The sequence below is a fragment of the Schistocerca gregaria genome, chromosome 1 (genome assembly GCF_023897955.1).
Source record: "Schistocerca gregaria isolate iqSchGreg1 chromosome 1, iqSchGreg1.2, whole genome shotgun sequence".
Lineage (NCBI taxonomy): Eukaryota > Metazoa > Arthropoda > Insecta > Orthoptera > Acrididae > Schistocerca > Schistocerca gregaria.
The window spans coordinates 578,978,583-579,002,554 of record NC_064920.1 but is presented as its reverse complement, the minus strand read 5'-3'; the positions used below and the strand labels follow the sequence as shown (position 1 = coordinate 579,002,554).

Genomic DNA, 23,972 nt, shown 5'->3' with positions numbered 1-23,972 from the left:
AGCTGCCTGCACTGTTTCAGAGGATCATTCTCAGCCTTCAAGGTCCGGGCAATCGCAGAGGGTGGGCTTACTGGTAGTTGGGAGCTCCAATGTTAGGTGCGTAATGGGGCCCCTTAGGGATACGGCGGCTAAGGAGGGGAAGAAATCCAGTGTGCACTCCGTGTGCATTCCGGGAGGAGTCATTCCTGATGTGGAAAGGGTCCCTCCGGATGCCATGAAGAGCACAGGGTGCAGCCAGCTGCAGGTGGTGGCACATGTCGGCACTAATGACATGTGTCGCTTTGGATCTGAGGAAATTCTCTCTGGATTCCAGCGGCTATCTGATTTGGTGAAGGCTGCCGGTCTTGCTTACGAGATGAAGGCAGAGCTCACCATCTGCAGCATCGTTGACAGAACCGACTGCGGACCTTTGGTGCAGAGCCGGGTGGAGGGTCTGAATCAGAGGCTCAGACAGTTTTGCGACCGTGTTGGATGCAGATTCCTTGACTTGCACCATAGAGTGGTGGGGTTTTGGGTTCCGCTGAATAGGTCAGGAGTTCACTACACTCAGCTGGCGGCTACACGGGTAGCAGAGGCTGTGTGGCGTGGACTGGGCGGTTTTTTAGGTTAGAAGGCCTCGGGAAAGTACGGGGTGGACTGCAATGTCAAAGGGTGCATGGCAATTACAGGACGTGCTTGGATCAAGGAACAGTCGGAATTATAGTTGTAAATTGTTGTAGTTGCACTGGAAAAGTCCCTGAGCTTCAAGCGCTAATAGAAAGCACAGAAGCTGATATCGTTATAGGTTCAGAAAGCTGGCTAAAGCCTGAAATAAGTTCTGCAGGAATTTTTACGAAGTCTCAGATGGCGTTCAGGAAAGATAGATTAGGCAGAATTGGTGGTGGAGTGTTTGTGTCTGTCAGTAGTGGTTTATCTTGTAGTGAAGTCGAAGTAGATACTCCGTGCGAATTGGTATGGGTGGAGGTTATACTTAACAGCCGAATTAAGTTAATAATTGGCTCCTTCTACCGACCCCCAGACTCCGATGATACAGCTGCGGAACAGTTCAGAGAAAGTTTGAGTCTCGTAACAAATAAATACCCCACTCATACGGTTATACTTGGTGGGGACTTCAACCTACCCTCGGTATGTTGGCAAAAATAATTGTTGAAAACCGGTGGTAGGCAGAAAACGTCTTCCGAGATTGTCCTAAACGCTTTCTCCAAAAATTATTTCGAGCGGTTAGTCCACGAACCCACGCGAATTGTAAATGGTTGCGAAAACACACTTGACCTCTTAGCCACAAACAATCCAGAGCTGATAGAGAGCATCATGACTGATACAGGGATTAGTGATCACAAGGTCGTTGTAGCTAGGCTCAATACCATTTCTTCCAAATCCATCAGAAACAAACGCAAAATAATTTTATTTAAAAAAGCGGATAAAGTGTCACTAGAAGCCTTCCTAAGAGACAAACTCCATTCCTTCCGAACTGACTATGCGAATGTAGACGAGATGTGGTTTAAATTCAAAGATATAGTAGCAACAGCAATTGAGATATTCATACCTCATAAATTGGTAAGAGATGGAACGGATCCCCCGTGGTAAACAAAAAAGGTCCGAACGCTGTTGCAGAGGCAACGGAAAAAACATGCGAAGTTCAGAAGAACGCGAAATCCCGAAGATGGGCTAAAATTTACAGACGCGCGAAATTTGGCATGTACTTCGATGCGAGATGCCTTTAATAGATTCCACAACGAAACATTGTCTCGAAATTTGGTAGAAAATCCGAAGAAATTCTGGTCGTATGTAAAGTACACAAGCGGCAAGACGCAGTCAATACCTTCGCTGCGCAGTGCCGATGGTACTGTTACCGACGACTGTGCCGCTAAAGTGGAGTTATTGAACGCAGTTTTCCAAAATTCCTTCACCAGGGAAGACGAATGGAATATTCCAGAATTTGAAACACGAACATCTGCTAGCATGAGTTTCTTAGAAGTAGATACCTTAGGGGTTGCGAAGCAACTCAAATCGCTTGATACGGGCAAGTCTTCAGGTCCAGATTGTATACCGATTAGGTTCCTTTCAGATTACGCTGATACTATAGCTCTCCCTACTTAGCACTCATATACAACCACTCGCTCACCTATAGATCTGTACCTACAGATTGGAAAATAGCGCAGGTCGCACCAGTGTTCAAGAAGGGTAGTAGGAGTAATCCATTTAACTACAGACCTATATCATTGACGTCGGTTTGCAGTAGGGCTTTGGAGTATATACTGTATTCAAACATTATGAATCACCTCGAAGGGAACGATCTATTGACACTTAATTAGCATGGCTTCAGAAAACATCGCTCTTGTGCAACGCAGCTAGGTCTTTATTCGCACGAAGTAATGGCCGCTATCGACAGGGGATCTCAAGTTGATCCCGTATTTCTAGATTTCCGGAAAGCTTTTGACACCGTTCCTCATAAGCGACTTCTAATCAAGCTACGGAGCTATGGTGTATCCTCTCAGTTGTGCGACTGGATTCGTAATTTCCTGTCAGGAAGGTCGCAGTTAGTAGTAATAGATGGCAAATCATTGAGTAAAACTGAAGTGATATCAGGTGTTCCCCAGGGAAGCGTCCTGGGACCTCTGCTGTTCATGATCTATGTAAATGACCTGGGTGACAATCTGAGCAGTTCTGTTAGATTGTTCGCAGATGATGCTGTAATTTACCATCTAGTAACGTCATCCAAAGACCAGTATCAGTTGTAAAGCGATTTAGAAAAGATTGCTGTATGGTGTGTCAGGTGGCTGTCAGGTGGCAGTTGACGCTAAATAACGAAAAGTGTGAGATGATCCACATGAGTTCCAAAAGAAATCCGTTGGAATTCGATTACTCGATAAATAATACAATTCTCAAGGCTGTCAATTCAACAAAGTACCTGGGTGTTAAAATTACGAACAACTTCAGTTGGAAGGAACACATAGGTAATATTGTCGGGAAGGCGAGCCAAAGGTTGCGTTTCATTGGCAGGACACTTAGAAGATGCAACAAGTCCACTAAAGAGACAGCTTACACTACACCGTTCGTCCTCTGTTAGAATATTGCTGCGCGGTGTGGGATCCTTACCAGGTGGGATTGACGGAGGACATCGAAAGGGTGCAAAAAACGGCAGCTCGTTTTGTATTATCACGTTATAGGGGAGAGAGTGTGGCAGATACGATACACGAGTTGGGATGGAAGTCATTACAGCATAGACGTTTTTCGTCGCGGCGAGACCTTTTTACGAAATTTCAGTCACCAACTTTCTCTTCCGAATGCGAAAATATTTTGTTGACCCCAACCTACAGAGGTAGGAATGATCATCAAAATAAAATAAGAGAAATCAGAGCTCGAATAGAAAGGTTTAGGTGTTCGTTTTTCCCGCTCGCTGTTCGGGAGTGGAATAATAGAGAGATAGTGTGATTGTGGTTCGATGAACCCTCTGCCAAGCACTTAAATGTGAATTGCAGAGTAGTCGTGTAGATGTAGATGTCATGTAGATGTAGATCAGACAGAGGACATAGTCCATTCCATTTAAACACAGCCCACACCATTATTGAGCCACCACCAGCATGCACAATGCATTGTTGTCTACTTGGCTACATTATTTCGTGGGGTCTGTGCCACAATGTAACCTACCATCAGCTTTTTCTCTCTCCCAGTCTAGGGTGCACTCGGTATGGTGATAAGTCCAGGAGACATGCTGCAGGTGATGCCGTTCTCTTAGGGAGGGTACTCACAGTAGTTGTCTGCTGCCATAGCCTATTAATGCCACATTTTGACACAGTCACCTAATCGATACATTTATCGTATGTTCGACATTGATTTCTGTGATTATTTTATGCTGTATTACTTGTCTGTTAGTACTGACAAGCAAATGCTGCTGCTCTCGGTCATTAAGTAAAAGCCATCGGCGAGTGCGTTGTCCTTCGTGAGAGATAATACCACACTATTGACACTGTAGATCTCAGAATATTGAATTCCCTAATGATATTCAAAACAGAACATCCCATGTGTCTAGCTCCAACTACCATTCCTTGTTCAGAGTCTGTTAATTTCTGTTGTGTGGCCATTATCAAATCGCGAACCTTTTCACATGAATCACCTTAGTACAAATGACAGCTCTGCCAATGCACTGTACTTTTATACCATGCGTATGTGATACCATCACAATTTGTACACAATGTGATCAAAAGTATCCGGACACGTGGCTGAAAATGATTTACAAGTTCGTGGCACCATCCATCGGTAATGCTCGAATTCAGTATGGTGTCGGCTCACTCTTAGCCTCGATGACAGCTTCCACTCTCGCAGGCATACGTTCAATCAGGTGCTGGAAGGTTTCTTTGTGAATGGGAGACTATTCCTCATGGAGTGGTGCACTGAGGAGAGGTATTGATGTCAGTAGGTGAGGCCTGGCACGAAGTCTGCATTCCAAAACATCCCAAAGGTGTTCTATACAATTCAGGTCAGGAATCTGTGCGGACCAGTCCATTACAGGGATGTTATTGTTGTGTAACCACTCCACCACAGGCCGTGGATTGCGAACAGGTGCTCGATTGTGTTGAAAGTTGCAATCGCCATCCCCATATTGGTCTTCAATACTGGGAAGCAAAAAGGTGCTTAAAACTTCAATGTAGGCCTGTGCCGTGATAGTGCCACACAAAACAACAAGGGGTGCAAGCTCCTCCGTGAAAAATGCGACCACACCAAAACACTATTGCCTCTGAATTTTGCTGTTGGCACGACAACACTGGCAGATGATGTTCGGCGGGCATTTGCCACACCCACACCCTGCCATTGGATCGCCACATTGTGTAGCGTGATTAGTCACTCCACACAACCGTATTTCGCTGTTCAATCATCCAATGTTTACGCTCCTTACATCAAACGAGGTGTTGTTTGGAATTTACCGGCGTGATGTGTGATTTATGAGCAGCCGCTTGACCATGAAGTCAAAGTTTTCTCACGTCCCGCCTGACTGTCATAGTACATGCAGTGGATCCTGATGCAGTTTGGAATTCCTGTGTGATGGTGTGGATAGATATCTACCTATTACACAGTACGACCCTCTTCAACTATCGGCGGTCTCTGACAGATCGGCCTGTACGCTTTTGTGCTGTACATGTCCCTTCACGCTTCCACTTCACTATTATGTTGGAAACAATGGACCTAGGAATGTTTAGGAGCGTGGAAATCCTGCGTGCAGACCTATGACACAAGTGACCCCCAATCATCTGACTACATTTGAAGCCCGTGAGTTCTACGGAGTGCTCCATTCTGCTCTGACAATGTCTAATGACTACTGAGATTGCTGATATGGAATACCTGGCAGTACGTGGCAGCGCAGTGCACCTAATATGAAGCATGTATGTTTTTTGGGGGTGTCCGGATACTTGTGATCACATAGTGTATGTGTACATACCATTACCCCATGATTTTTATGAGTCTAGTGTAAGTTGTAAGTTTGTAGAGAAGATGGCTGAATGATGGTTAGGTGGAGTGAGTCAGCTGAACACCTGCTAACTGCCATAGTTCCTGATGGTAACACAAACAAAGATTCTGAAATAAATGCACATCTTCGAAGAAAACTAGGTAATGGCTACAACCACCAGATGTAGGAGTTACCTCATGCTCAGGAAGGAGCTGCTTTTTCAATTTCCAAATTCAAAACTGGAAAGGCACCAGTTCGGGGTGGCGTTAAACCTGAGGTAATACAGATGATAAGTCCACCAGCAGTGCCTTATTTGATACTATTACTGAATTCGGCATTGCAAATAAAATTGGTTGGATACTGTCAATTTAGAAAACATTTCAGGCACTAGTGATTAAAAAGAGAAAGGATAAAAAAAACCAGCATCACTCTAAAGTTACAAATCCCTTTACTTATTAAATGTCTGTGCCTAAGTTCAGGAACTCTTGCTTTGTGACTCTTTGCAGGTGCACACAAAACTCTTGGGTGTGAATCAGTGCCAGTATAGATTCCGAAAAGAGACGTAAATAGATTATGCAGTAAAAGAGCTATTCTGACTGCAGAAAATGTGAGTCCGAAATATGCAAATGCACTTACGATTGAAATTGTAGGATCATTGAATAATCTGTGGTAGTTTGCAGTGTTCACAAGCCCAAGAGATCTTGGGGTGTCGAAATTTCTGTACAAGAATTTTATCGATTGTTTTAGTGGACATAGCATCCAGTGGCTCTCAGGGCAGAGTAGGGTAATCAAAAAGATTACCAAATGCTGCCCTCAAAAAGGTTTCCAAGAGCTGTCCTCAAGGCTCCATGAATGGTCCACTGTTCTGGGATGCTAGTACTGAACCCCTGTTACTTCTGCTATGTGAGGCAGATATGTTGAAGGTGTTGTTGCAGAGGCGGATGACTTCCTAGTAGTTATGTTGGGAGACTAAAGATGAGACTTGAGGAAAAGATGAATGTTGTGCTTGTTCAGGTGCAATTGTAATGCATCTGTAAAGAGCTGGCTATAGCTGTCCATAAAACCACTTACATACTACTGAAGAGAAGGCTTTCTCTTCCCAGGAATTCTGAAATGAGGCTCGATATAATCCCTGTAAAATGCAGCACCGTTTGCATGTATCTAGAAATTCTGTTTGATGAGAAAAAGAACTTTCTTGAACCTGTAAATCCACTACTCAGAAGGCGGTTAAAAATTATTCACAAGATTGCCTGTGCTGACATTGTCAGCTATAAATTACCGTTGTATGTTGTTTGGTCATTTCGTGAAGTTATCTTCAACATCATTATGGGATTCACTACCACCATCACGACACATTGCCTTTGACTAGAGAGCTACAGAACAATACTGTAATGGATACAGCAGAGTGTTCGCCTCAAGCTCACTGGTAGCTTTCACAGCATACCTGTCGAGGGTACTGGCGATTCTCATATTATATCCAGTGGAGATCATAGTATGTTACAGGGAACCATTGTATTGGTTGGGGCATGAACTGTCAGAGTGTACAGGACTGCAGGAGCTCATATTTCTAACAAAAGACACTTACAAACCTGGAAGTTAGATGGATGTCAAGCTGATTGGGACACAAGGGTATACTGCATATTCCCAAGCATTAAGAATGGATTCGGTATGCATGACATTCGCCTTACCTAAGATATGATGCACCTATTAACAGATTGTGGTCCACATCCCAAACATCTATATCGAGTGGGATTTACGAACACAACACTCTGTGAATGTAGATAGGATGGTTTCCTCTTGTCATGTCATTTTCACTTGCCCCTATTCTTAGGTAGGGAGTTAATACAGGCAACTGAATGTTGATTTGCAAACAATTGTAAAATTCAGGTATAAAAGTTAATATTATTGCACATCAAATACCAAAAAAATGAACGTCTCAACTTTAAGTCTTCAGGATTAAGTAGGTGCTCTAAATATCAAGATAAAGTCAACAGATCAGAGGAACAAAGCAGAAGACTAACAAAAATTGCTGCCTCTATAACAGAGAATGATAGACATGAATAAAACATAATTAAGAGAAACTGTCAAGTAATAAAATGTACAGTGGCTACCCACATGGGTGTGCATAGAGACGAGTATTGTGGAGGCATGCAGATTCCTGGAGAAGGGGGCCAGCCAGCAATAGTTATAAGGGTAAGTACAGTTGTAATTAGTTGGCAAACATCAAGTTTTTCCAAAGCTGCCAAAAACTGGTGTAATAATATAAGCTGGAAGTTATTCATGTAATTAAATTCCTTTTATTTATTGTTTTTAATTAATTACATTTTCAGTGGTGTTTTATTTCTACATTAATTAACAGCAACAGCATTAACAGCACAATAGTTGCTCCCCTTGTAACTCCCTATTGTAACTACACTACTCAAGACAATTAGAGGGACAAGCATTTGATTGAATGTACCATGTACATAATCCCTTATTAAGATATATACTGTTGCTTTTAGTCTTCAGATGTGTTGTAATAATGAGAGCAGTCCTCCACAATACATTTGAAAGCCGTGACTAAGTGGAAGTATTCAAATTTATCATGCTACGCGTAAGAGTGAAATGGATGAGCAATTTTTCACTCTGCCACCTATTGAGTGTAAGTAAAAGTGTGTCTCTATACTCTTTGTGTAGATTTCAGCAGTCAACATGAGGCATCTGACAGAGGCAGGACATGTCCGGGCAGTGACATTACTGCAGGAAGGTTGGACTATTCGTGCATTATTTGTACGACAGGGGAGAAAACAGAAAACATCGGCCAGAGATGACTGATATTTGGTTAATTGTTCTCTCCACGAATGCACTGCAACTGCTCAGGACCAGTGACCAAACGATATGCAACAGAGTCCGAGATGCTGGTTTAAGACCGACAAGACCTCATCACATCCCCTTGATTAACTGCTCAGCACATGGAAGATCAACTTTGGTTCGTTGAGGAACATAGGCAGTGGTAGCTGTGTCACTGGTACAGTGTATTATTTACAGATGAGTCCTGCTTTCATGCAACATGGAGCGATGGATGTATACCTGTAGGTTGTTGTTGTGATGAACACTGTGATGTCAGCTGTGGCTCAGACATGGCAAGGAGTGGCATCATAGTGGATGGCTAGTCGGGCTTTCAGATGCTCAGAGGCCAACTTAATGCTCAAAGGTACATCCTTGAAGTAGTAGTGGGTGATGTTATGCCCATTACAGTGTAATGGGTCCCCAGTGTATCCTGCAACAAGACAATGAGAGAGTGCCTTGAGCAGCAGCCACCATGGAAATGTTACAGGATCTTGGTATTCAAACATTAGGATGCCCTGATCTGAGTCCTGGCCTCAGTCCTATTGAGCACTTATTGGCTATGCTAGACAGACAACTTTGGGTCTATCCTGTAGCACCTCAGACTCTTGAACAACTTGTAGAGGTCCTTATTGAAAAAGGGAAAAAATTTCACAAGCAAATGTTCGCAGACTTGTCAGGAGCTTGCCTTGAAGATGGTGCATAGAGGGCCTACATACTTTGGCGGCTTATGACACTGTATTATATTTCTGGTCTAAGCACCAACATATGTTGTAAGAAGAGAACAGGATATATATGTTTGTGTTAAATAAAGGTTTCATTTTTCAGAACGAAATTCTGGCACCAAACAATCATGAAAAAATAAAGCAGATGTTTAAAATGTTGTCTCTCTGACTTTTTATAGCGGCATATATATATATATATAATACAAAGCACTGTGTATAGTGTTTGTTGAGCGTGTACAATCTGCTGAGAGTTTCCAGGTAATGGGTCTAAAATTTATCACAAAGAATTGAATTGACTTGGACTGCATTGCGTTGAATTGAATGTGTACATATCAGTATTTTATGCTCAGTCCATAGTGCGATGCATTCAGTCATTGTATCTTGTCCCTTACACCAGTGTCCCCCTCTAACATGATGATTTTAAGATACATCTTGTAAGTTGTTCAGTGCAGTTTCCACTAGTGTTCATAAACAGCCTGTGTTATGGTACTGAAGAGAATAGTGAATCAAGTTGTAATGACATTCATTTTTCTGTTGTGTGAAGTTACTTAGGCCGACTGAAATGAGTCATTTTCTGTGTGTTCAAATGGTAAAAAAAATTGAGAAGTGTACTTACCTAGAATTATAACCTTGAGTATATTAGTAAATAATATAACAGAGTTTGTAAATGTGGTCATGTCTACTAGGATTGAGATGAAGTGATTCACATTTGCTGCATTATTCGCACTACTTGTAAAGGACACAGTGATAAATGTCCAATTCATTTTGAGAATTGTTTTCTTTCCAATTTGCTGTGCCGGCCGCGGTGGTCTAGTGGTTCTAGGCACGCAGTCCGGAACCGCGCGACTGCTACGGTCTCAGGTTCGAATCCTGCCTCGGGCTTGGATGTGTGTGATGTCCTTAGGTTAGCTAGGTTTAAGTAGTTCTAGGTTCTAGGGGACTGATGACCACAGATGTTAAGTCCCATAGTGCTCAGAGCCATTTGAACAAATTTGCTGTATGTCAGTAACATGTTGTGAAATCTCATTTTTCATGTTCATTCCATTATTTTTACTTCAAGGATAATAATATAATTTTTGTTTGTTTGTTTACTTGTATATGTAAAACTTAACTGTAACTTGCTTATTTATTAGGTTAAACACCCACCGAGAACTGTATTCAGCTCTAAGAAATGTTGCAGAAAACAAGGATAAATTTGAAACTACGCCAGTGGATGAACATGTAGCACAACTGTTCCTCTTTGACTTTGAGCAGTGTGGTATACACCTTCCAGAAAGTGACCGGTGTCGTGTTGTGGAGCTCAATGACTATATTCTGCAACTCGGCCAGAGATTTATGGCTGGTGCTGTAAGCCCCCGTGCTATTCCGAAAGAAGTTCTGCCAAAGAACATCAGACATTTGTGAGTAACTTCTTTGTATTTATATTGTCAGTGGAAATATGTATTTTATTTGTGTACAGCAGAGAATAATTATTATGATAGAAATAGGAAGAAATGTTCTTGCCAGATTGATATATGGCAACAGGGCAGTGAATGCAGGTAAATCAGTGCAACACATTTATATTGTGTACTGTCTAATTTTTTTGGTGTCTTGTTCATCTTCAGATTCACTATCGATGGTGACCAGGTGCTAGTGACTGGTCTTTATGCTGACTCTCCAAATGCAGCTGCACGTGAGGCAGCATACAGGATATTTCTTTATCCAGATGGACACCAAGAATATTTACTGGAAGAAATGTTGAAGGCTCGACATGAACTTGCCAAACTTTGTGGATTTCCAACATACAGCCATAGGTATTGTATAACTGTAGCAAGAGAAAATGTATTACATTGATCATAACATAATTTTTTAAACTTTTTGGGTCTGATGTAGATATTATTCTGACTTAACTGTGTATGTAGTCAAACTGGTTTCTGCCTTACAAAGAAACCTGTAGTGCAGAGATTTATGGAATTATTTTTCTCTCGATAAAACGAGTAGTGCATCATAATAGTCGCTTATGACACTGAAGATTCTTTGTATACAGTTTGATAAGTAGGCAACCTTTACACACTCAACACATAATCCTTTGTAGAATCATAATCAGGAGAATGAACAATTCAAGTGTACCAATTGATGTGGAGCAGTGGTGAAGAAAATGGACTTATCTTAAGGAGGAGTGGATCTAAAATCTCTGATCATCCAGATTAATTTTTCACAGCCACAAATACAAATGGCAGGATTCTTCTTTCTAGAAGGCTGCAACCACTTTTCTTCCCTGTCCTCATCAGCAGCACTAATGCTCCATTGTTAATGATTTTTTTATGTTTATATTAAATTAAGCTTTCTTCCTTGCTTGTAGTTTAGTATGAAACATGACTGTGATCCCAGGTAGTATATTGGCATCGATGAGAATTGGGTTGGTTTGGCTGAGGTGACATCTACTAAGCAGCCACATAGGGCCGCAACTTCGATGTTAGCTGGGATTTTGTTTAGTAATTTGGCATTGAGCAGCAGATAGGTGAAATACAGTGCAAAAAATTGCTCACAAATAAATAAATAAAATCATATGATGAGTTTAATTACACTGTTAAACAATGGACATGATAAATAAATAATTTCAGTTGATTCATATTTATTTTATCTGCCATATCTGAAAATGAAGTCAGAAGTGTTCCATCAGCCACCAGCTTTTTGTAATATATAAAAAAGAACTGTTATCATGTATATTAGTATAGAGCGCTAAACACAGTTAGTAAAATAATATGATTTTATTTAGCTCAGTCATCAGTTGACATATTTGTTTTGGGTGATGTGACTTCAGCAAAGCCAACAATGTTCACCGATGGATTTCCCACTCAGGTGAACGTTTGTAGCAACAACAGATAAGGAAGAAGACTTGGTAAAGAGAGAAAGTGTCCTTTTTGATTGCCAGAGACGTAAAAGATTTATTTAAAGAAAGAAGCTAATCTCGTGTGTTCTTCAGCTGTGAACTGACAAATGTAGTGTTGCATAATAGTGTGCTTTCTTAAGCATTGCATTTTAGAGTGAGGAACATGTCTCAAAAAAGTGTAAATGATAAAAACAATACTTGTTGCGTTTGTGTCGATTTCACTTTAAAAGCACAGAGGCAAAATTTGTCTCCCCAAATTAAAAGAGCTTACACATGTTATTTTAACAATAAAATAGATTAGATTAAGTTTTCTACTCCAGAAACATGTTTCACCAAATGAGTAACATTATTAACTGGCCGGTAAAAGGATCTTGACATATGCCTTTTGCAGTTTCTATAATGTGGCAGAACTTTTAACAGACTGCTACTTGTGCTTGTCAAATATTTTTGCAATTAATTCAAAGTCCAAACATACTGTTAATTATACAGCAATTCGACCAATGCCCCATGGATCGTCTCCAGCAGATGACCAAAAATGTGACTGGAGATTTTGAAACTGTGGATGGCAGTGAATTACAACAGAATGGTCCAGATTTTGTGGAAGGAATTATTACCAATGCACCTCACTTTCTAACACAGGGGGATTTAAATGATCTGGTTTGTTATCTTGTGTTACCTAAAAGCAAAGCAAAATTATTTGCTAGGCTGAAAAGCTGATACTGATACCTCCTGCAGGATTGCACGAAAGTAAGTTCTTTTTGTGAATACCAAAAGCAGTTTGAACATTTATTTTCTAAACAGGAGAACCTATTTTTCTACAACAATGTTGATTCTTTGATAGTCACTGTCTATTGAACTGAAAGCTGAAGATGGGTGTGTGTTCATTGGCTCCTCGAAAACTAGGCTGAAAGGAGTTTTGCTATATAATGGAAACAAGTTTCCATCCATGACTTTAGCTCATGCAGTTGGTATGACATAAACATGCATCTTTTGCTATTTATTATCTGATATGATCATTCATGGCAGATTATGAAGTGAGACCTTTTCTACTAGGACTAGTGTGTGTGTGTGTGTGTGTGTGTGTGTGTGTGTGTGTGTGTGTGTGTGTGTGTGTGAGAGAGAGAGAGAGAGAGAGAGAGAGAGAGAGAGAGAGAGAGAGAGAGAGAGAGAGAGAGCCATCATTGTATTACAAAAGGCTGCCCAGATTATTATTCTGTGCAGGACAGGCAGATATTGATGACCAGCTACTTGTAAGTGGTACAAAATCTGGTGGCTGGTGGATTGAGGATGCAGAGGAATGTCGCACGATACTATTCAAACAATCAGAAGTTCCCAAATTGCTGTATTATGGCGCCCTGCCATGGTTTGATAGAGGAAGCAGGTTTGTGGCTGAGGCATCCAGCAGCGTCCTGTGTGTTGCCCCCTAGTAATGCTGACAAAGTGCAACATTGGCTGCGCAGCAGCTCGTGACGCAGCTGCCTCTGTCAGGGGCCACTTTGGTCCTGGTGGCCTCAGCCAACTACGGCTGTGAGAGTGATGGTGTGACTCCTGCCCCAGCACTGTCCAGCAGGTGGCAAGCAGGTGACATAACAGCAGTGACCCCACTACCCTGCGTAGATGGCCGGCAGACTGCTTCCCAGGGCCGGTGCTGGTCCAGTGTGATGGCGAATCCAGCTTTCATTGTTTCAAAGCGAACTGCCCTGTCACAGAACTGAACTGTGGTTCCGCCTTCTGCTTAGGTACTGCTGTGTAACCTGTTTCCACATCTCACTGGGCTGTCTTGCCTCTCAATGTTGTAACAACGATGATATATTTTATGAAGCACAACACCTGCACTCGCCAGCTGCTGGCATTGCTGCAATCTACTTCCTGCTCAGTGCATTTTTGATCAGATATGGTTGGTGCACTAAGTTGCCCTCCACTTTAATAAGACCTGGTCCCAAGGATCAGCTTAAGCTAGGTTATCCTTATGCAAAACTAGTGACAAATTCAGTGGCAGCTGGTGGAGTTGGCTCTGGTCCACTTCTTGCTCAAGATTACTTTTGTCACTATGTTCTCTTATGCACTGCTTGTTAAAGTTCTGTCAGTTCCTTTCTAGTTTAACATAGTTATAATTTCATACCTCCAGTTCATTGAGTTTGTCTATGGATTGAATTAACAAGGGTGCTAAAGTATGATTCAATGGAGTCAGATTCACAACTGATAACACTTCTGTAGCTCTCTCTGGCTAATACAGTTGAGGCTGCGTGGTGCTCAGATGTGTTATTCCCAAAATTGTGGCAGGTAGACAGAAAGTAGGTCCCACTGTTTCCATCGTGTCCCATTTATCAGTAATCCAATTCCATCTAGCTCTAACCTTTTTGCTGTTGTGAGCTTTCCCTTTGTGAAACAACTGCCTACTATTATCACTTTATTGAAGTTAGAGGTACAAGCAGTGCCTCTACCAGCTTTAAGCACAACTCGGGTCTGATCATTTCTTTCTTGCAGTCCTTTTCTGTTTTCCAATCCATCAGTAACTTCACTGTGCAGGAGTTCTGACCTCCTTTCATTACCCTGTTCAGACAAACCGTAACATCACCACATACTCTTTGCCTTCCTAATAATATTTTTAAGCACTTCACAATTCTGTTTGTAATAGGCTACTTCCAACATTTTGATATAATTCCTGCTTTGTTCTACGTTTTATCCTTATCCCACTAGTCCACCACCCAGGGTGCCTTATACTGCTAGTACCTGGTTTAGAACGTTCTAATGAAAAGCAACTCTCAAAGAACATGAGAAATATGTTAAGGGAAGCATTACATTTGTCATCTATGTTATCGGCACTATAAACATCCTGCCACTTTTGTTCCTTGACGAGCTTTAAAAAATTCTCTATTACCGAAGGATTAGCTTTCCTACATAATTTGTAATTATATGTGACATTTGTTTGAGTACAAAAGCCTTTTAGTATTAAAATTTGTGCATCATGTTCTGAAAGGCCATACGCCCTTTTACTAACAGAATGCCCTTTTATGGGTACGTGTGTGGTGCGCATGGGGCCTCGAGCTATTGCAGTCTCCTTCCTTTTTCCAGATTGCATCAGCATCCCTGTTCCTCTCCTTCCCTGTCCTTGCTCCTTTCTCCCTGCCCCCTCCTTTCCCTCTTGGTGGACTTCTTTAGATCGACCTGCTATCCTTCTGGCTTTGTTTTGGTATGTGCTATTGTTTAGTCTGCTCTTTCCATCCCCTTTTGGCGTTTTTGGTCCACTTGGGGTTTGACCTCCATTTCCAACATTTTCCATTCAGTGTGAGCTACTTGGGGATGAACTTCCAATCTAGTTTCCATGGTGCAGGCTCCTCTCCCCCTCCCCTCCCTTTTCCCCTTCAACCCTGGCCCCCTTCCTGCTAGGTCACCAGTATGGTAGCCAGTCCATGTGGTGGGGCTGTTAAGTACACCCCCCCCCCCCCCCGTCCGCCCCCCTCCCCCTTGCCGGAGGAGCACTGCCCTTCTTCAGCAGCTGCTGGTACTGGAACTCCCTCCTGGGATTCCTCTTCCTGGCACCCCCCTGAAAGGCCATCTGCAGCAATACATTGACCACTTGATCCGTGGCCAACAGGCGCCAGGATTCCCAAGTGTAATTTCGTGCCCAACCTCGCTTCAGTCTGCCAAGAACAAGGGCAAGGCCCCTCCGGTACCCCCTGTGGTGCCGTCTTACCCTCCTTCAGCCAATGAACCAACAGAGTCTGACCCCATCTATATGGACAGTACCCCATCCTTACCGGTGATGTGATTTGGCCGCATGAGCAGCTTCGGTCCATCATGGGCGCTACAGAATGCTGTCTACAGGGGGCAATCTACCAGGCACAATCTTGGGCTGTCTCCCATGGCTTTCAGTTTTCAGTGGCCAAGTCTTGTGTCTGTTCCCCGATGGCCAATCCCTCGAGGTGGTTGACACCCACTGCTTCTTAGGTCTGGTCTTCGATACCTGGTTGACGTGGCTCCCTCCTCTTTGCCAGCTGAAGAGAATGTGCTGGTTACATCTCAATGTTCTTAGATGACTGTGCAATACCACCTGGGGTGCAGACCGCTCTATTCTTCTGCGATTGTACAAAGCGCTGGTCCTGTCTCGTTTGGACTACAGGAGTCCTGTCTATGACTCTGCGTCACCTTCGACATTGCAGATACTAGACCCTATTCACCATTGTGGGGTACGATTGTGACTGGTGCCTTCCGGACTAGCCCCGTGATTAGCTTTCTCACTGAGGCGGGGATTCCACCGCTGTGAGTTTTGTGCCAACAACAGCTGATATCTTTTGCGCTCCACATTCGCTGCACCACAAAGCACCCTAATTACGGTCTCCTTTATCCAGTCATGGAGATCAACCTCCCGCGGCGGTGGCCACCATTTGGGCTTACTGTGGCTGCCTGCATTCAGTTGCTCTTTTCTTAGCTCCAGCACCTCCCTTTAACACCTCTTTTCTCCACTTACGCACATACCCCTTCGTGGTGCATTTCTCAGCCACAGCTCTGTCTTGATCTCTCCATCAGTTCAAAGGATTCTGTCCCTCCTGAGGCCCTTCACCACCAATTCTACTGTCTCCTCAGTTCATTCCAGGCTTCAGAAGTTATTTATGCTGATGGCTCCTTGGTTACTGGTCACACTGGTTATGCTTACATCTATGCGAGGCACACAGAACTTCTTTCCTTGCAAGATGGCTGTAGTGTTTTTACTGCAATATTGGTAGCCATCTTGTGCACACTGGACCATGTCCATTTCTTCTCAGGACTGTACTTCACTATCTGTAGTGACTCCTTGAGCAGTTTGCAAGCTATTGGCCAGTGCTTCCCTCGTCACCTGTTGGGAAATACACCTTCGCTCGGCATTACGTCGTCAGGTTTTGGGACTTGGGAATGCAGAATGACACACTCTTTCTTTGCCAAATGAGCTCAGGGTGATAAAGGATTCTACAACTATGTGGCGGTCCTCCTTACGGGCCTCTCGTAAAGCCTCTGTCATCCTTTGCCAGCTCCGCATCGGCTATACTAGGCTGACTCACGGTTATCTCCTCCATCGTGAGTACCCCCCTCTCTGTCGTTGTGGATCAATGTTGACTGTGGTTCACCTATTACTGGACTGTCCTGACTTAGCCGCCCTGCAACAAACTTTTAGCTTTACTAACTCGCTACCCCTGGCGTTAGCTGATAGCGCCTCAGTGGCTGATCTCGTTTTACAATTTCTTCGTGATGGGGGTTCTTATTGCTTTATTTAAGGGTGGAACCTTCAACCTTGTTGGTGGGTGCAGGTTATGGCAGGCTGTCTTGCTCCTCCCTTTGCCCCGATTGGGCTGGTTTCGACTGGGCTTTGTGGTTCACTCCCACCCTCTGCGCTCCTACCCCTTTCTTTATGGGGTCTGTTTTATCTTGAGTATCTATTTTGTCTACGTATGCTTCCTCCTTCATGCCCCTATCATTAGTCACTTTCTTTTTCTCCTCTCTTCCGCCTTTTTCCTTCCTTCTCTGTCAATAATTTGTAATTTTATGGCCATTGTAGTTCCCTCTTATAGTGTGAGGTTTTATCGGTTTTAATTATTCCAAGGTCGGAGGGACTGATGAGCACGTAGTTTGATCCCTGCACAACATTCAAATATCTGTTCAGTGGAGTGCCGTGATATGTCTATGGACTCGAACAGAATACTGTTTTTTTTTTTATGTACATGGCCATTACCCCCACTCTGAAGGGAACTCCTTGAAAAACGGCCAGCTAATCTGTATCCTGGTAAAGGAAGGCTCTGAATTAACAAATTATTTAAGTGGTGCTCCAATATACCAGTAATTTCAGAGTCAACATCTGTAAGCAGTTCACTAACTTTATCTCTAGTACCTCTTATATTGATGAAATATGCTATCTCCTTCTCTACTTGGAAACATGACGTCCTCTGGAGGTGATTGCTTAGTTAGGGGGACTTCCTTTAAGTGGGTGTACCTATCAGCTGACTTCAATCTAAAAATAGGTGCCGCTCTAACACCAACTACTACAGGAATTTTTGCATGAGTGATCCCACCACCACCCACTACACTGTCGCCTGTAAGCTTTGACAGTCTCCCCTTCCCACACCTATTGAGGTGTAGACCATGCCTAGTGAAACCTGATCTACTTATAGACTTAACTGGCACCACTGCAATGTGGCCAATGCCCTCTGCCATCAGTGCCTTCTCCAGCACCATGTTAACACACCTAACAGCTGCATTAAGATGAGGCCGATCATGACGCCAAAACAGTAGCATGAAATTCACATTAGTGCAACCAGTTTTAGTAGCTATCTTTACTAGGTCACCATCTACATCATATTCCCAGTCCCTATCAAGACCATTCCCTGCTCCACCCACTATCACCACCTGATCACCCTCTGTAAAATTCCTACATAACTCCCCTATGCTGTCAGTCACTTGAGCCAACCCTGCACTAGGCTTCACAATGCTGCTGACCGGGCACTCGCTCCCCAGCACTTCCTGCAACTGTTGCCCCACACCTCTACAGTGTGAATTACGTAACAGCAGAACCTTCTTCTTTCTGTTTGACTTTGCAACTGACTTAGGCCTCCCAACTGTTGAGGTTTCCTACACCTACAGCTACAAGAGGCTCCTCTCTACTCAACCCTGACAGTTGGTCAAATCTATTGTGTGTACGCAACGTACGACTGTCTGAATACCACCACCTCCTCCTCCTCCTCCTCCTCCTCTTCCTCCTCTTCCTCCTCTTCCTCCTCTTCCTCCTCTTCCTCCTCCTCCTCCTCCTCCTAGCTGCCCTCTTGCTGACTGCCAGTTCCCATTCCCCAACTTTGTCATAGTTCGTATAGTTTACAGAACACACATTTCCTCTGTAATATACATCTTACATATATCAAGGGCATTTAGATAAGCATGAGTTTCATTTACATTTTTTCATTTTCGTCATGTTTTGACATGCATTACCATTTTTACAAAGCTGGTCATTTTATTTCTCTTCAGGTATATGGAACTGTACTTGAAGAAATAGGAAAAACATCAATAAATATTACAACATCATTATTTTTGACTGTGTCCCACTTATCAGTGTTGGAAATACTGCAACTAGGAAACTCAAAGAAAAGGGAAGGAAAGTTTCTTGGACTAACGAATCATTTTTGATGCTAGGGTATAAGGTGGAGAATATTTCAGCCAGTATGATGCTGTTTAGGAAATTGGAATATGGCAATATTAACATGGATTAAATGTCTACCATTGCCCCTTACAGATGTAGTGTACAGTGTCTCAGTTGTAGGGTTGTTATATCATGGAAGCATGATATCCACAGATTGTCTGGTATCCGTGTGGTGAACGAAGTGACAGTACAGACACATTGCAATATATTGCAACACTGGGAGAATTTTTCCAAAATTTGTTCAATGCACTACTCCATCCCTCTTTCCCCTCCTCGACACACACACACACACACACACACACACACACACACACACACACACACACACACCCAAATCTAAGGCCATTATGAGCTCTTCACAAACTAGTGACTAAATATGATAAAACTCACAATGTAGGTTTGTAGAGTGACCTAAACAAACGAATTTTAAATTTAGGAATACCTGCAGCTATATGTTTTAAGCCTGTAATATTTTATCTCTTTCAGTAATCTCAAAGAAAGCAATATCTTCTGCAGGGAAAATGATGTACAAGAACAATATTCACAACAATCAAAATATGCTATCCGATCAAAAATATCTGGACATGCATTAGTGGACATTAATATGGGATGTGTCCACCCTTCACCTTTACAGTGATATGAACTCTGCTGAGGACACTTTCTGAGTGTCACCAGAGGAATGGTTGACAATAGAGAATTAATGATGTTGGGCACTGGGACACGGAGCAAAGTCAATGTTCTAACACATCCCAAAGGTGTTTCATTTGTTAGGTTGTTGGTATTCTGGGCAAGCCAGTCTGTTTCAGGAATGTTATCATCTGCTTACCATTTACTTAAAGATACTACTTCATCACAGGGTGTCATTTTCATGCTGATACAGTCAGTAATCTCCAAACTGTTTCTGTACTGTACTGTACTGTAAGCAGCACACAATGCTGTAAAATGTGAGCATATCCTTCCAAATTTTGCATCATCTTAAGGCAATAAGGGGAAAATACCCTAACCAAGGAAAACACCATCTGCTTCATACTTCACTGTTGGCATTAGACTTGGCACCAGGTAATATTCTCCAGGCACTTGCCAATCCCAAACTCTTCCATTGTATTGCTACAGGTTACAGTGTAATTCGTCAATGCAATGACTCATTTCCAGTTATCCACTCTTCAGGGGCCTCACTTTCTACACCATCTCAAGTGTTACTTAGCATTGATTACAGAAACTTGTGGCTTATGCAGAGCTGCTTGCGTGTTGTGCCAGATTCTTGTTAAATCCCTATGCTCAATCGTCGAGCTAGCTGAACTGCCAGTAGCACTTGTGAACTCACGAGTGGTCCCTTCCACTGATTGTATGTGACTTCTTACAACCACCCTCTGCACTGATACTCCATGGTCACTGTCTGTCAGTATGTGAAGTCTACCTGATTTTAGTGTAAATAATTAATGGAAAATCTCATATAAAGATGTGAAACAAATACTAACAAAGAGATAGAAGGGCTGGCCAGTACTTACCTCAGTTCAATACAGCCGATAGATACACAAAAAACAACCGAAAATGTACGTTCCTAAGTAAAGAGGTGTATAGTATAATATAGTATAAAGTATATACTTCTATATACCTCTTTACTTCTGTATGCATCCTCTTTGGTTTGAAGCTGGCGCAATACTTACAGTAGAATATCTTAGGCTTCCCTCTGACAACCATGCCTCCATCCTTGCTACTCTCCCTGTTTTCCTTTCCCTGTTGCTTCATAGCCTGGGTTGTGAGTAACTAAATCCACTTTCCCTTCTTCCCTTTCTTTCCCCTCTCTCCTCCCTGATGAAGGAACATTTATTCCGAAAGCTAGGAACGTAAATTTTCGGTTGTTTTTTGTGTATCTATTGGCTGTACTAAGCTGAGGTAAGTACTGGCCAGCCCCTCTAGCTCTTTGTTAGTATTTGATTTTAGTGTAACTATGATTATTCTTTGGCATTTACACTTTACAATCACATCACCAGCAGTTGAGTCGGTGACTTTAGAAGGGTTGAAATGTCCCTCATGGCTTTACTACTCAGCTGGCATCTAGTGCGTAGTCCACGCTCAGTCGCCAAACAATCTTGATTGGCTGATTCTACTTTCACAGCTTCTCTACTGACCACACAATATCCCCCCCCCCCCCCCCCCCTTCCTTTTATATTGACAGGTCCACTTATAGCGACATCTAATGGTGAATTCTTCATTACTTTAGTATGTCTGGATACTTTTGATCAAATAATATTATATTTACAACCAGCACAGCAATTTGCCAGTCAAATGACAGTCAAATGAATACGGAAGCTATCGAGTAGGATCGTTATCCTATGAATTTTACCTAGAAAGGTGGCACAGTAGTTAAGACACTGGACTGGTTTTGGGAGGTGGCAGGTCAGATTTAGGACGTTATTTTCATAATGTGCTTAAGGCTAATGATAGGATGGTTCCTTTGTAAAGGGTGTGATTGTTTTTCTTCCCATCGTTAACACAGTCATTTGTCACGTCATTGACAACTCCATGTTAAACCCTAATCTTCCTTCTTTCTTTTTTATGATCTTCCAGGTATACACTTTTCCTGAATGAAATACTATAGAATAAAATATTGCAAACTCCAGTATTATCTGCCTCCACAGCTGAGGTCGGTAATGGACACTTGTGCAGTGGTGCTTGATCTGGTGGTAAGGCAGTCCAAACACTGGTGGTGGCAAACATTTTCACTGTTAATATTTGGCCAGCAAGACACACACACACACACACACACACACACACACACACACACACACACACAATACATACATTCAGTATTACAAATATGTGTAATGGAGCATGTTGTAAATAAACAAGCAAAGTAAGTGCAGTTTTTCAATTACAGTTTATTAAATGAAAAAAACGTTGAATTTTGTACTAAACAAAAATAACCAATTAACATCTATGAAGTCAGATGGTAATAACAAAGGGTTATATATTTAAAAAGCTATAAAGTAATCAGTAGATGTAGTAGTAGGAAAAGTTGCCAATGAATTAAGAAACAAAGTTTTAACATTTGGTTACAAAGAAGTGAAGGTGTAATCTTAGTTTAAAAAATCCTTGTATCAAGTGTCTCTTGAATAACATCATTTCAACCAACCATGCAGTTTTTAATGGGAAAAAGAAACAAAAAACTATGGGAAACATAGAAAATAATATTCACGGACATCAAAAGAAAGTCCATGAACATCAAAAGGTAGTTAATTTTTCTCTAAAACCCTGAGGAGAACTAAAAAGGACATATATTGAATAGTGACACAGAGTACAATTGGAAAAGAAATTCAGAATTTTTTGTGCTATTAAAATATTCATGAAAGCAGAAGAATTCAAATGCAGAAAAAATGCATGCTATTAATATGGAAAAGCCAGCAACAGTATCAAAAGCCTTAAAATGTTATAAGGTCTTTGAAAGCTACAGTGTCAGACATGATGATCGTACATGTCTCATTCCAAGAGTGAACAAAAACTTTGATAGTCAGAATAAGCAAATGCCAAAGAGGACTCAGAATTAGCAAATACCAAAGAGGGCTATCACAAAGAACCAAAAAGTTAATATTACTCAAACTGATGGCTTAACTCTGAAACTATCCTAGACATGCTTTTTCTGCAGTCTCATCATTACATAAACAGAAAATCAGCAGCTGAGTGGAAACCTCACTTGCAATTTTCCTGTTGATTAGCAACCATTAACACATTGGAGGAATGGCAGCATTGATTAAAGAAGAAGAAGAAGAAGAAGAAGAAAAGCCTTTGAACACATCCTTCCATTGTACACCATCGTTGTATAACCATAATTCTTCAGAATTGGTTATGCTGGAATGACATATATGTGGAAGAAACTTCATTCTGAATACAATATTGCCAATTGCCCCAACAACTGTTGTCACTTGATGACGGTTCGAGAACTCTTTAATTTTTTTTTTTCCAAAACTGTATTCAGTAGTCAGCTGAAATATTTTATTGCGCATGACAGGTTTCAACAGATTAATCTGTCTTCTTGACAAGTCTTTTAGGACTTAGGAAAATATAAATCGTTAGAACATGGCCATACATGTATACAAAGTATGAGAAGTGTGTCAAAAGAAAAAAAAAATTACTCAACAGACATCAATACCTTTCAGTGAAAGGTAAACATTCCACGCGGAAAAATATATATAAAAAACAAAGATGCTGTAATTTACCAAACGAGAAAGTGCTGGTAGATAGACACAATAAAAAACACACGCACAAATTTCAAGCTTTCGCAACCCAAGGTTGCTTCATCAGGAAAGAGGGGTTGCTTCATCAGGAAAGAGGGGAGGAGAAGGAAAGATGAAAAATATATCCATCCGCACATATACAGACACAGGCAGACCCACAACCTTTCATCTTTCCCTCTCCTTCCCTCTTTCCTGGTGAAGCAACCTTGGGTTGCGAAAGCTTGAAATTTGTGTGTGTTTTTGTGTGTTTTTTTATTGTATCTATCTACCAGTGCTTTCTCGTTTATATAACTTTTACATGTTTTGTGATGCATTTAGATAAAAAGTAATCATTTTATTTAATTTATTTTTAAATACCACTGTTGTTTTGTGTTCTAGGGCCCTTAAAGCTAGCATTGTTGAAATGCCCAGTGTTGTAAATGAGTTTTTGGACATTTTAACTGAACAGTTGTGGGATAGAGCAGCAGCTGATTTCCATACTATGATGAGAATGAAATGTGAAGAAGATCCTCTGTCACAAGTAAGTTTAATAACAGCATATAATCTTATATAATCTTACGTATTTTGATGAGTGAAGACAGTAAACAAGTTTTGTTTTATGTCTGAAATGTGTACTACCTAAATGTGTTCCCCTGTTTTGTAATTTACATTGAGTGCATTAACATTTTCTACTTCCAAAATGAGGTTTTAAATTATTTTACTCAGT

The 23,972-nt window shown here is 41.8% G+C and overlaps 1 protein-coding gene across 2 annotated transcripts in view; it reads left to right on the top strand.

Moving 5' to 3' along the window:
* Positions 1 to 23,972, top strand: part of LOC126356844 (mitochondrial intermediate peptidase) — a 136,013-nt gene that overhangs the window by 62,570 nt on the left and 49,471 nt on the right. For both annotated transcript variants that reach the window (XM_050007401.1, XM_050007402.1), the window contains 3 exons: positions 10,131 to 10,397; positions 10,602 to 10,790; positions 23,645 to 23,786. In XM_050007401.1, the coding sequence (XP_049863358.1) occupies positions 10,131 to 10,397; positions 10,602 to 10,790; positions 23,645 to 23,786 (598 nt within the window). The remainder of the gene's footprint in view (positions 1 to 10,130; positions 10,398 to 10,601; positions 10,791 to 23,644; positions 23,787 to 23,972) is intronic.